The 14,859-nt window shown below is 39.5% G+C and overlaps 1 protein-coding gene across 1 annotated transcript in view; it reads left to right on the top strand.

The window, feature by feature from the left end:
* The first annotated feature begins 345 nt into the window (after positions 1 to 345).
* Positions 346 to 14,859, top strand: part of Plek (pleckstrin) — a 28,662-nt gene continuing 14,148 nt past the window's right edge. The window contains exons 1-4 of the mRNA XM_070004496.1: positions 346 to 556; positions 11,899 to 12,054; positions 12,251 to 12,432; positions 14,549 to 14,640. Of these exons, the coding sequence (XP_069860597.1) occupies positions 515 to 556; positions 11,899 to 12,054; positions 12,251 to 12,432; positions 14,549 to 14,640 (472 nt within the window). The 5' untranslated portion in view covers positions 346 to 514. The remainder of the gene's footprint in view (positions 557 to 11,898; positions 12,055 to 12,250; positions 12,433 to 14,548; positions 14,641 to 14,859) is intronic.

The raw sequence follows: 14,859 nt of genomic DNA, 5'->3' as shown, positions 1-14,859 counted from the left end.
ACACAGTTTATGAAGCATGTTTGATCACAAAGACTTCTTTTTTTAGGCCAACTGCATCATTTATGTTTGGTGGAAGGCAGATCTGAGCCACCAGTGCCTGAATCTTGGCGTTTTCTTAAGCATTTTTGGGATGTCAAAGATAATTTCTAAACAGGACTGTTTCCTTCAATAAAAGCTTGTTTAATTTCCCTTTCTTTTTATCATTTTTTTTCTGTCTAGAAGGCTTTTATTCATGGTAATAAAAATTTACCTTAGGTAAATGTTCAACCACAGTACTTTCAATGTCTCTAGCATTAGTAAAGTTTGGACTGTTTGGTTCTACAGTTCCTTATTCTGATCGTTGGCCTCGGTGAGGGGAAGAGGATGTGATCATGCGATCTCCAGCAGAAGGGAAATTATGAAAGAGCTCTCACCATGAAAAGGGCAGCCCACAACCACTTGGCTCCCAGAAGAGGCTGAGCTTCTGAGAGGACGTGTCAGAGCAAGTATTTGTTTCTCCATCCGTCCAGCCAGCATGGAACCAAAGCGGATCAGGGAGGGCTACCTTGTGAAGAAGGTCAGTTTGGATGAGAGCTATTGGGTAGAGTGTTGCAGCATGTGGAATGCTGAGGTTGGGCAAATTAATGTAATATGAGGTAGGCTTCAACACAGCTTGATCTGTGGGTCTGAGAATTCCAGACTGCAGGGTCTGGAGGGTGGTGAACCAGGGTACACTCACAAATGTGCTCAAACTCTACTGTGACAGAGATCACTTAGAGACACTGTTCATTTGTTTATTTAAATTGTACTCCCCTGTGGATTTTTACTTTGGAGAGGGTGGTTAAAATGTGATGATAAATAATATAGTAAATGTAGCTTATTTCTTGGGCTATCTCCTTTCTTCTTTTTGCTTTCCTTCTTTTTTTGGTTTAATTGGACTGAAATCTCTTTTTTTTTCATGTTCAGTAAACATTTTTATTTTTTTGCAATGTTGGTGATTAAACCCAGGACTTTATATGTGTTAGGCAAACCTGTTACCACTGAGCCACATCCTCAGCACTTTAAATGTTTTAAACTTGTCACTGTATGAATTCATGGATATAGAACACCCTGATATGGAAAGCCACCTGTATATTGCTGATGGATATAGACACATGTATTAAAAATTATGAAGAAATGTGTAGAGAAGATAATTTCTCTAAATGGAGAATGGTGATTACTCATGGAGAAGCTGAGAGAAAGGAGTATGATAGGAATACAGTAGCATCTGCAACTATATATGTCATGTTTTGTTTCATAAGTAGAGTGGTAGACATACAGTTTACGGAATAAAGTATTATGTATATTATATCTAAATGTATCATTTAAATACATTTAAATATCTTATTTAAATATGATCATTCTTTTCTTTTAAAAACATTTTCATTGTTATTATAAAGGTGAAGTACAGAGGGGTAGCAGTTATATAAGTCAGGTAATAAGTACATTTCTTTTTAGACAATGTCTCTCCTTCCCTTGTTCTCTCTCAGTTTTCCACTCCTATTTCACTTACAAGTCATATAGTTCATTTTCAACATAGTGTCTAGTGAGTATTACTGCTGCATTTGTTCACCCTGTGTCCCTCCATTTCTGTGATTGCTCTTACTCTCTCAACGACAGACAAGACAAAAAGAAAAACAAAAACAAAAACAGCAACAAAAATCTTCTTATTTCCGTATCCTGGGGTTCATTTCCATATATATTATTTTGTATGATCAGGTGCACATAAGCATTGTGCCTTTGTGTTCCTCTCCGAACAATATCCTCCTTTGGTCTAACTGTGTGTGAATGCCTAGAGTTGAAATCTTTTTACTCGCAACTCTTCGTGAATTTGTATAACAGACCACTAAGTGGCAGAGGTACCATTTACAGAGTGGGAAATAGGGACCCATGTATCCTCAAAAACGTTGAGTCTCACGGATGTGGTGTCAGGATGATTGAATTGTGTGAATGCTGGTCTCTGCTGATGCTGGGTGTGTTGAGTGGGTGTGAAACAACTCAGCCCAGTGAGTTTACACGTAGGGTGTGTTGGTTTCCTGTGGCCAACCCTTATATTCACAAGCACACTCATACCAAGCCAAGAGAATCCAGCCTTTACAAGTCAACAGACTCAAGGTCATTCTTTCCCATGCCTAGCTTTTAAATTGAATAAACAGCTAATGTGCCTCTGTATTAGGCCATCTCTCTGTTTCCCATGTTGGTCTCACATGTTCTATTTTTAAGGGGCTTGTACACTGCTACCTGAATCCACTTTTATTTCAGGCTGGTAAAGACCTGGATCATCTAGCCTAACTTCCCCATTGTCACAAAAGGAGCCCAAGTCTCTAGATCACACGGCTGTGGCAGAGTTTGGGGTCAGAAACATGCTCTCTGATTTCTCTATTGTACTTTGTTCAGTACCCCAGGATTATCCTAAAGCGAGCTTAGTCTAAGTTAGTGTCTGTAATGTACACAATGTGGTAAAAGTTATGAGTTGGTGTTGAGGATAAACGTGCTTCATCAGGTTCTCTCTGTCTAGCTGTACTTTTATGAAAGATCCCTTGGGAAAGACCAGGTATGTACTGGAAGGTTAATGGAGGAGGAGCCTAAGAAAACAAGAGAAGGGAGATATTGTCTTCACTTTGTTTAATACAATAAAAAAATCTTGCAATGAAAATCGCTTTTATGAAGCTTGTATGCTCACACTTAAACTTTCCTAAATTACAAGAATGCACATGTTTTCATCAAGAATGCACATGTTTTCATCTTCCAACAAGTGAGTCTGTTTCACTAGATATTAGAGATCAGGAGTTTGAAGTGTGTGGGTTCCAATGAATAGTTTTAATTAATAGAAGTCATTATTCAGAGTATATCCTGTAATTCCAATCTAAAAAATGTGCCTGTGAAACAACTGAAATTTTATGTCATTTTCAAATTTTCTTCCACAATTCTTATATTTATAATTTCCATCTTCTCCATTTTTTTTTCATTTTTCCCCCTTGGTGATCACTTGTTCTCTGTTGTGCTATGTTAAGAACTCTGATTGGCATTTTCACTGTGTTAATTTTTTTTTTTTCAGAATCAAACCCAGGGTCATATATATGGTAGGAAAGTGCTGTACCTCTCAATTCTACCCCTCAGCCCTCTAATTTGACACCTTCAAGAAATGTCGGGTTCAAAACTATACCCTTTGTCAGCTGCAGAACTAAACCTGAATCTAGAATTTCCCAACTAGGTGTGAAGTTCATATATATGTATAATAGCATTTTTTATATTTTAAAATATTTTAATGACTTTTTTCTTTATGTAGTACTGAGAAATCGAACTTAAGGCCTCATACAAGCTAGGCAAGCACTCTACCACTAGACCACATTCCCAGCCAGGTGTAAAGGTCTTAACTCTAGATGTTAGATTCCTTTCAAGATGTCTACGTCAAACCTAGCACACAGTAGGTGTTATATAAGTGACAACGGCTATCCATGTTGGCAGGAATAATGAATTATGCCCTAGGTACTAGTGGGCATAGATACTGTTTCCTGGATTGGTTGTCAAGTTAGTCAGGAAGAAAGAACCATGGGTTTTCTGGTAAGTAGATTAAAGGATGGCAAGCAATAACACTGAGTTTCCCTCCATTAAGCATTTACTCTTATGTATTTTAAGAGTGGGAACAAAGGACAACTTTGCTTTCTATGTCTTTTATCCTGGAGTTTGAACTCAGGGCCTGGAGCAATGTCCCTGAGATTTCTCTGTTCAGGGTTAGTGCTCTACCACTTGAGTCCCAGCCCCACTTCTGGACCTTTTTGAGCAATTTATTGGCAATGAGAGTTTCGTGGGCTTTCCTGCTTGGGCTAGCTTCCAACTGCAGTCCTTAGATTGCAGGCTCCTGGGTAGCTGGGATTACAGGTGTGAGCCACTGGTGCTTGGCTCTATGGCTTTTTAAAAAATGGAAGCCTTTATTGGAGATATGATGTTCTGGGTGGAAAAAAAAGTCTAACATTAAGGGATGGGAAGGAGAAACAAAGGAGGAGGCAACAATGCTTGACAAGAAATGTACTCATTATCTTGTCCATGTAATTGTAATCCCTCTGTATGGTATTTTCACAATAAAAAAAAGTCTAACATTGAAAAATGCTGGTGCAGGGATTTTGTCAAGTCAGAAGCCGTGGAGCTGACAGTGGCATTAACTATGCAAAGCTTTAGCTTTGCTTCTTGGGGAGGCGGCAGAGTTAACTGTCCACATTATATACTTCAAGTTTCCTCTTTTGCCTCCTGACTAAGATCTTTAAATAAAGATCATAGTTAAAATGGGGAGGAAAAATGTGATTCTGCCATTTTCCAATGTTATCATCCTACAATATGCTCAGATCTTGAGTCAGAGCCTTGTCACCTTGATTTTTAAGTGCATTTAGAGCCCACCAACTGTGACCCCAATGAATCACCCTGTGTGACTCCCATAATACTGATGAGAAAACTGAGGCCTAGAGAGAATGAGTGACTAGCTCACTATCCAAGAACTGGTGAGATGTCAACTTGGGGTTTAAAATCTCACAAAACACATGTTTACCCAAGCTGGCAAAGGTGTGTGTGTGTGTGTGTGTGTGTGTGTGTGTGTGTGTGTGTGTGTGTGTGTGTGAAGGACTCACTGTGACCAAAGCAGGTCCAGGACAAGTTATATTGTGCAAAATTTCTCTGTAATTATGGATTTCTTTTCTAAGCAATATACTACTGAGTTGAATATGTTTATAAATCAATCCTTTAAAAAGAGAGAGAGAAGAGAATGAATGTATTAAGTAACCTAGACTACTGTAAGTGACATCCCCCAATTCCTGGAGGTTTATGGAGCAAACTGTTTTTTTGTTTCTTGTTTTTGTTTTTTTTAAATAACCCACTCAGTAATCTAGGTATGGCAGGCCTGACCACAAGTGTGGCTATGTATGTCCTGTGAGACTGGGGGAAAAAAGCACAGAAATGAGGATTATGGGAAGAGAAGGGTAAGGAGGAAAACAGAAAACCAAAAGCTGTAGTAGAGGGTAGAAGTCTGGTACAAAAGCGAGAGGTGAAGAATTGGAAGCCAAGAATTCTTTCTTTCTTTCTTTCTTTCTTTCTTTCTTTCTTTCTTTCTTTCTTTCTTTCTTTCTTTCTTTCTTCCTTTCTTCCTTTCTTCCTTTCTTTCTTCGAGGCTGAAGCTTTGTTTATTTTTTTACTTTAATTCAAACATGACTTTGTTTGAAAAACAGAAGCATGCATGCTGATGTCATTCTTATAAAGACAAACAAAGATATAATTTAGTTGGAAATCAACAACAATAATACAAGCAATAGCTCCAATGATATATGAAAGAGTTTACAGGTGGGCATAGAGCATAGGGTTTTAATTTTAGAGAATAGTTAATTCAACTCAAGAGCAATACATGTTAAGGAGACAGGAATTCTTTCTTATAGATATGATGTCTCCTGAGCAGGATAAACCAATCTATAGTAATTTCTGTCCATCAGTTTCACAGCTAAAACTTGTGGTGTCTACTCTGCAGCAGAGACAGTGCTAAATGTTCAATACATTCATGCATTTATGGAACATCTTGAGAATGATTCTACGAAATGGACACAAATAAGGAAATGGAGGTACAGAGAGGTGAGGGTTTTGTTCCAGCTCCCTTAGAGCAAAGGTGGCACAGTGAATCCAGAACCAGGAAAGTATAGCACCAGCTTAATTACCCTCCAGATGGTCCTCCTGGGCTCCAATTGCAGTGATTTTTTTCAAAGCACTCTTTGTTGTTATAGGTGGGACCTAGGAGACACTCCAGCCAGGATAATTCCAGTGTTACAGTCAAAGCTAGAATCTTACCTGTCTGTATGGCGTGTGTTTTTTTGAGTTCCAACTACAATATAGACACTGTATTAATCACTTTAAGTGTATCACCTCCTTTAATCTTTACAATGGAAATGGGTAGTTTATTATCTTGTATGGTTACTAAGACTAATGTCTGAAAAATTGAGCAACTTCCTTCAGTCACAGAGCCCAGAAAAAGCAAAATTGAAATAGTGCCTAAATAAAAAAAACCTCCAGAAATCATGCTATTAATCATGCCATGCTATTTCGCTGATGATGATGATGATGATGATGATGATGATGATGATGATGATGATGATGAGGCAGTATTATAGTTTGAACTCAGCATGGTGTGCTTTTTACATGAGGGCTATACTGCTGAGCTACACCTCCAACCCTGTTTCTTTGCTTGTTATTTTTGAAATAGGGTCTACATCTTGCCTCAGTACATCCCTGGACCATGATTTTTCCATTTTAGGCTTCCTACCATAGCTGGAATGACAAGCATGCGCCACCATGCCCAGCTTCTGCCATCAAGAGGGAGTACTGTAGACTTATTTTGCCTGGCCTGACCTGAAACTGTGGTCTTCTCAATCTCAGCTGTTCATGTAGCTAGGATTACAGGTGTGAGCCCTGGCTCCCAGCTCCGTGTCACTAATTGAGACATTGTCCTGGAAGAGTTTGTTTGTGTAAAACATATGCTAGCTACTGACTAGACTGGTTACTTTGCCTTCAAAGAGTTTATATAACACAAAATGATCATTTGATTGTGATGTCATATATGTAGAAAACTAAACAGTATAATTCTTTTTTTAAATTTTTTTTTTATTTTTGGGTCCAGTCATGGGGCCTGAACTCTGGGTCTGGGCACTGTCCCTCAGCTCTTCAGCTCAAGGCTAGCGCTCTACAACTTGAGCCACAGCGCCACTTCTGGCTTTTTTCTTTTTGATTATGTGGTGCTGAGGAATCAAACCCAGGGCTTCATGCATGCAAGGCAAGTGCTCTACCACTGAGCCGTCTTCCCAGCCCCTAAACAGTATAATTCTTGATGCAGTAGAAGGGCTTAATTTAAGGCCGCATCAACTTAGAATGGCATGTCTCACAGGCATGGGAAAGTGAGTAGTAAGTAGTAACTTACAGTTCTCCTTTAATGATCACAACATAATTTTCCTTTGAATTTCAGTACACATTTGAAAAGAGAAGTTTAAGGTAAAGGGGAAGTTGAAAGAAGTTATGAACATAGGGGGAATATAGAAAGAGTTTCTTTATTTTTCTTTTCTTTTCTTTTTCTTTTTTCTTTTTTTTTTTTTGTTGGTCATTGGGCTTGAACTCTAGACCTGGGTGCTGTACCTGAGCTCTTCAGCTCAAGGCTAGCATTCTACCACTTGAGTCATAGTGCCACTTCTGACCTTTTCTGTTTATGTGGTGCTGAGGAATCAAACCCAGGGCCTCATGCATGCAAAGCAAGCACTCTACCACTGAGCCACCTTCCCAGCCCCAAGAATTTCTTATTTGAGTTCCATCTCCCAAATTTATCATTATCAAAGTGTAGGCCCAATATATTATTTTGGATAATGGTTATTTGACCTACATCTATCTGTTGATCCATTTATGGGTATGTAATCTCCATTAAAGTGAAGTAGATAACTAAATGGTTATAAGGAAATTGATCTATATTCTAGAATTACTCAAAATTATTCTAGAGATGAAGATGGACACTGAGAGGAAGGAAGCAGCATGGACCAGCAATCAAGAGACTTAGATTCTGGTTCTAGTTTTTCATGGATTGGCTGATTTAGGTCACATACCTATTTGGAACTCTGTGTGTGCATGCGTGTGTGTGTGTGTGTGTGTGTGTGTGTGTGTGTATGTGTGTGTGTGAGAGAGAGACAGAGACAGAGGGAGACAGAGAGACAGAGAGAGACAGACACAGAGAGACAGAGAGACAGAGGGACAGAGAGAGACAGAGAGAGAAAGTTAGCTAGTTAGTTAATTTTGGGGCTTGAACTCTGGACCTGGTACAGTTCCTGAGTAGTTTTGCTCAAGGCTAGAGTTCTACCACTTAAGTCACAGCTTTACTTCAGGTGTTTTGGTGTTTACTTGGAAAACGAATCTCACAGACTTTCCTACTGGGCTGGCTTTGAACTGTAATTCTCAGATCTCAGCCTCCTGAGCAGCTGGGATTATAAATATGAGCCACAGGCACCCAGCTTAAAAAAACCTATATAGTGGAAGTGTTGAGGAAGATCCTAAATTCCTCCCCAACTCGAACATTTTATGTACACTTCTAGGTTTACTTTTGAGTAAACACCAAGAAGATGAAGCCAGAAAAGAAAATACATAGTCATGGCCTAGAAGAGGTGTCTACAAATTTCCAGAGTGAAAATTGGTGGCTGACATAGTTTTTGAGGAGACAGAGAATTCTACCACCTAACCTGACTCACTATGGCCAAGTCTGAAAGAAAGTTCAAGAATATACGTGTGTGTGTGTGTGTGTGTGTGTGTGTGTGTGTGTGTGAAAATACCGTACAGAGGGGTTACAATTACATGAACAAGGTAATGAGTACATTTCTTATCAAGCATTATTGCCTCCTCCTTTATTTCTCCTTACCAGAGTGGTGAGAAAGCTCTTCATAATAACCCTGAATCTCCAGTGACACATCCTGTGAAGTTAGCTACCAGTCCCTAAGGCTACAATTGAAGAAGAACACAGATTCATTTAGACAGGTAGCTGGAAGGCTCTAACTGGGCTGCAGTACATTCTGACTTGTGCCAATTTATCCTCATTAGAAGGCCAAGTACCCTGAGGGACTGTAGAAGGTATTAATCTTGACAAGTCTATGGTTATATGTAAAATCTTAGGTTTGAGAGGGATTTGGGCATCATCTAGTCCATTTCTATTCCTGTATCTCTGTACATACATTTTTCTTATTTCCAGTTAATTGTTTATTAAACCAAATTTGTCTGTACAATGTATTTCTTTAAAATTTACATCTTAAAATTTTAATATGTAATAGCACCATATAGTGCAAATATTTTTATTTTCATAATTATTAAAAAAGTCAAACAGAAAATGGGAAGACTAGTACTGTTAATCATGTAATCTTTACCTAGTTTCATTTTTGGTAATAATGGACACATTCTACTCTCTCTCTGTTTCTCTCTGTCTCTCTCTATCCTCTGTCTCTGTCTCTGTCTCTGTCTCTGCCTCTCTCTCTCTCTCCCTCTCTCTCTCTCTCTCTCTCTCTTTGAATAAACAATCACTTATTTTGTACAGAGACATTTGATAACTGGTTACATATATCGTGCCATCTCATTCCTAAGTACTTCTCATATGCCTTCTAAGAACAAGGACAATTTCCTATATTATTAAGATGCCATGATCATACCCAAGAAATGTAACACTTATACAATGTGTCTTTTATATCCAAATAACCCCAGGTAACTTAATTATATCTTCATAGTTACTTTTCAAAAGTCTCTTATTAGCTGGGCATGGTGGTATCTCTCTCTCTCTCCCTCTCCCTCCTGTCCCCCCCCCCTATATATATCTTCCAGAGGCTGAGCAGGAAGAATTACATGAATTACATACTGAATTCTAGGCTAGCAAGACTCTATCTCAAAACAAACAGGTAAAAAATAGATATCTACTAATAAAGGACCATATGTGGCATGGCTGAAAGAGAGCAATAACTAATTTGGAATTCTCATTAATAGAAGTAACTTGAAGGGTGATATTATCATGATCACTGTGTCTTATGTCCATGGAGTTCATGATCAGCACTGGGGTCTGAACTCAGAGCCTTGGGCTGGGTCCTCAGGTGGTCTACCATTACAGCCACACCACAGCCCTTCTTGCTTTAGTTATTTTTCAAATAGAGTCTTGCACTTATGACTGAGCTGGCTGGAGTGATCTTATGTATGTTTCCATAGCTGGAATGACAGGCATGCACATGACCTATATCATAACTTTTACATCTGTACACATCATGTATACCACACAGAGATCAAGGTAGAGGCATTGAGCTGAGGGCTTGCAGTTCATGGCTGGAAGCCTAGCTCCTTAGGAAGCTGAGACCTGACTGAAGTTTGAAGCCAGACTGGGTACCACGGTCTGTAAGATTTCATCTCCATTTAGAGGCCTGATTCAACTGACAGAGCACCAGTTGGGAATAACAAAGCTGAGTGAGAATGTGAGGCCATGAGTTCAAGCACACACACACACACACACACACACCACACACACACACACACACAAATGATAGAACCAGTATGATTCTGTTTTCCTGCCTACTCTATACACCTATGCTAGGCAATCATTATTATACTTCTGATATGACCAATTCTGCATTTCCTTAAACTTCTTATGCATGAAATTACATTCCAACTACCTACAATTTTGTTTTGCTCAATATGACATCTATGAATTGTGTCTGTAATATTGCAACTACCAATGTTCAGTTTTAAACTACGAGCTGTGTTTGGTGTGAATTTACTATATTTGCATTGTACATTGCCTTATACAATTTATCGACCCATTCTCTTGTTATAGGCATTTGAGGTATTTTCCATTTTGGCTAGTATGGATAAGGATGCTATTAATATAGTCTTGCTTATAACCCCCTTGGCAAAGTGCATAGTTTCTCTAAGATTAGTGCCCAATTGTGGACTTGCTGGTACAGGGCATACCTGTGTTTAGCTTTAGTATAGACTCATACTTTTCCAAGTAAGAAAAGTTTTTCATCCTTGCCTTCCACTTATAGGAGTTTCTGCTATTCTTACCTTGTTGCCACATCTTGCTCTTCTTAAGCTTTCTAAATGTTTGATAATCTAGTTGGTATAATCTAGCTAGACTTGAACTTGTGCCCCATTATTTTCAACATAATGAAGTTGAACGCTTTTTATGGGATCTTTGAAGATATGGGATTTTTGAAGATATTCTTTAATGACATGCCTTTTCAAATACTTTGTGTGCATTTTAAATTTGATCTGATTTTTACTTCTTATTGATTCCAAGGAGCTCTTTATGTTCTGGATGCAAATCTCTCTCAGATGTAAAATAGAAACAATTTGCTTAAAATTATTCTCTGTGTGTTCACATTGTCTGACCTTGTACAGTTTTTTGAAAAGGGAAAATAATTTATTGTTGGTCTAGATTAAGTGTCTTCCAAGACAGCAAAAGATAGTGTGTTTTAGAAAAAAAACAAAGAATTATTTTGGGACCTAGAACAAAGGAAATGTTTGGACAAGTGAGATGATTGTCCATAAATATTTATCCTCTTTTACCTAGTCATCCTTTTGGGTAGCTGGGCCTTATATAGAGGGCCTTTGTGTTTTGAGATAAGCCAGCAGGATCTGCTGGGGACTGGATGATAATTCAATTTTGTGGTAGTCATGACAGGATAGTAACATAGACCAAAGAATAGAAGCCAAGAACCTTAAACTTTTCCTATTTCAGAGTCCTAGACCTTTTAAGTCTATTCAGAATTGTTACTTTATTGCAATGGGGCAGTTGACATTAACCCACAAAAAAGCTTTTTAATGACTTCCCCAGGGGTGGACTGAAGTGGTTATCGAGGGGCTTGTGAGTGACTTTCCTAGAACTTAATAGCACCCCTCACACCAGGCTCTTGCCTGAGTTTCTTCTTGACATCCATATTCAGCTGAAATCTGATTGGATCAAGGGATAGAAGCCACATGACATGCACCCCACTACCATTTTCTCCATGCCAGTGGCTGAGATGGCTGTTGGATGGGTTAGTGCAGTTTGGGAAGTCTTCACCCATGAGGGGGTTAAGCTGAGTAAGCCTGTAGGGTGGAGAGAGGTCAGTCAAGAGAGAAAGTTGGAAATGTTAGAGACTGGGAGCTGGTTGAACAAAGGCCTTGGAGTTGGGAGTAGAATTGTATCCCCCAAAGCCATTGATATGAGAGATTTTATGCTGTACTGACAGAGAAGATGTTACGAAACATTAAAAAAAAGATAACTCTAAGAAAATATGTGATCTGTTCTGTTAGAATATATGGTTGGCGAATAGCCTTCTGCATCTCAGCACTGCCTTCTTGTCATTACAGGGGAGCATGTTTAACACCTGGAAACCCATGTGGGTTGTACTATTAGAAGACGGGATTGAATTTTATAAAAAGAAAAGTGACAACAGCCCCAAAGGAATGATCCCCCTGAAAGGAAGTGCTCTGACTAGTCCCTGTCTTGACTTTGGCAAAAGGATGGTGAGTTGACATATTAGCTGCCGTGAACCAACCTTGTGTCCTTTGCTATCCTGCAGGTGAGCCATGCTCTCACGATCAGCCTTTCCTTGCGTTTGGGTGGCTGTTTGCCAGAATGGATTTGGACCAATTACTCTACTTCATGAAAGGCCTCGGCCCTTGAAAGGTCATTTCTAATAGGACATATTTCCATTTCCAGTTTGTGTTTAAGATCACTACGACCAAGCAGCAGGACCACTTCTTCCAAGCAGCCTTCCTGGAGGAGAGAGATGCTTGGGTGCGGGACATCAAGAAGGCCATTAAATGCATTGAAGGGGGCCAGAAGTTTGCAAGGAAATCCACAAGGAGGTCCATTCGTCTGCCAGAAACCATTGACTTAGGGTGATTTTGTGTGTGTGTGTGTGTGTGTGTGTGTGTGTGTTTGCTTCTATCTACTTCTTCCTTTCCTCTCTCGCTCTCTCTTCCCTCTTAAGGTTTACCTTGGCCACCTCTGAAGTTGGTACCCAGTTAGGAGGAGCTAGCACATGGAGGACTGAGATGTTTGCCCAGGGTTGAAAAAGGCCTAGGAGCTGAGGAGAGAAGCTACTACAGTATTAGTTCCCTCATATTGGGTGGGGGGGAGAGAGACAGAGAGAGAGAGACAGAGAGAGAGAAAGGGGGGCAGAGAAGATATAGAGACAGAGAGAGAGGAAGAGAGAGAGGACTCTTCTTTTTGTTTATGAAGTAGATATAATAGTTTTTTTTGGTCAGTACTGGGTCTTGAACTCTAGGCCTGGTTACTGTTCCTGGGCTCCTTTTGCTCAAGGCTAGCGCTCTACCACTTGAACCATAGCACCACTTCTAGCTTTTCCTGTAATTAATTGGAGCTAAGAGTCTCATGGACTTCCTTCCCAGGCTGGATTTGAACTGAGATCCTGATATCTCAGCTTCCTGAGTAGCTAGGATTATAGGCATGAACTACCGGCACCCATCTTATAAGTTAGTTTTGAAACAGTTTTAGGATCTCTAGGTAGCAAGGAGAATGTAGGGGCTATGTGTTTACACAGGCAAGGTTTTAAGTTCAAATTCACTCACAAGTTCAGGTTCACTCATAAGAATGGCCAGCCCAGTGGACAACCATTCTAGATGGAAGCCATTTGTTTCCTGACCTAGTGAATGACCTCTGATACTGCCTCTGTTGGAACTATAGGGATCATCTATCGCCTAAAAGTCATCAGAGGCCATGAAATTCAGCCCCTGACTGGAGTTGGGAGTAAGGTTCCTTCCTGTATACTTCATCTCTTTTCTTGTCACAGGCTGCTTTCTCCAGGAAATCTCTTTCTCCCTGATGATTTTGCTTTTATGTTAAATGTACCCTGAAACAGAAACCCCATTGAGAAGAATTCCATGAGAGGGAATAGAGATACACCTTCTGTACACAGGACTGGGTGTGACTTAAGAAGGCAGTTTGTGAGTGAGAATACAGCTTCCCTCACTACAGATGTTTTCGAGAAAGACCCTAGAGGAGATAGCTAGTCCAGCTCCAGCTGCTAGATGAGGCCATCAAGGAAGCTCATTCCTAGTCATGGCTGTTACACCTAAGTGGGAAGGATGCTCAAACTACATAGACCCAAAGGATTTATGAAAATGGTCTTCTGTTTTGTTGCTTGGAATGCTCAGATAGGCTACTTTGGGCTTACTAGTCCCAGGATAAAAACAAGAACTCCTCAGTATTGTTTGCCTTATATCATCATTTTAAAAAAATAAGTGATGGGAAGATGTTAACTTTCTAGGAGGCCATGTCTATAACAGATGCTCTCCTGAAGACATTTAAAGGATTGGGGGACTCTATTGGCTTTCTATTACTGTAATAAGTACCTAGGATATGTATAGGATAATCAATGGATAATTTTGGCTTGCAGTTTTTAAAGCTTCAGTCTGTGGTCTGTTGCACCCATTGTTTTTAGGTCTCTGGTGATTATGGCGGGGTAGCATATCCTGATATGAGTGTATGGTGTTGCAAAACTGTCCACATCATCATTAAGACAGGATAGAGGGGAAAAAGAACATACCTCCAATGACCAAAATAACTCCCACTAGGCTCCATCTTTTAGTTTCTACCATCTTCCAATAAGTCTCAAGTCTTAGCTTGACACTAAGTCTTTAGGGGGCATTCCTGATCCAGACTGTAGCAAGTACCTTAAACATCTTGATTGGTCTTGGAGAACTGACCTTAACTGAGAGTGACTCTCCAATTCAGGCACTAGAAATTCAATCAACAAAGAGCAAAATGAGTCTGAGGCATACTAAGTACCTTCCTAGTACATTTTACTGAATGCACAGCATTGTGCAAATGAAAGTACCACTGATAGACTGGCAGAGATTAAGTTCAGAGACCAGCAAGAAGTGAAGAAACAAAGTTTGTTCTCAGAGCAACTCTCCAAGGTAGCAACTGGCAGGGAGACCTTGCCATTCTGGAATGCTTCCCATTTATCCATCTGTTTTTATCTCTGTGCAGTGCCTTGTATTTGTCCATGAAAGACACTGAAAAGGGAGTAAAAGAACTGAATCTGGAGAAGGACAAGAAGATATTTAATCACTGCTTCACAGGTAGGAGAATTTGCTTTCCTGAAAGGGGCAACAGGGGAAGGATTATGATTTTTATTGTGATTGATTACATAAATTTCATAAATTTCACAGTATTGTGAAATAGTAATAGTTAAAGTCACACATTCTAACCTTCATGAGGCAAGTTGTCATTACTGTGGTCTATAAAATTTGTGAATTCTATGAGCTTTGACAATACAACTATTTCTTCCTTATAGAGTA

The sequence above is a fragment of the Dipodomys merriami genome, unplaced genomic scaffold (assembly GCF_024711535.1).
Source record: "Dipodomys merriami isolate MVZ:Mamm:240054 unplaced genomic scaffold, mDipMer1.0.p SCAF_63, whole genome shotgun sequence".
Classification (NCBI taxonomy): Eukaryota; Metazoa; Chordata; class Mammalia; order Rodentia; family Heteromyidae; genus Dipodomys; species Dipodomys merriami.
Note: the sequence above shows the minus strand (reverse complement) of the source record. Positions and strands in the feature narration are given on the sequence as shown.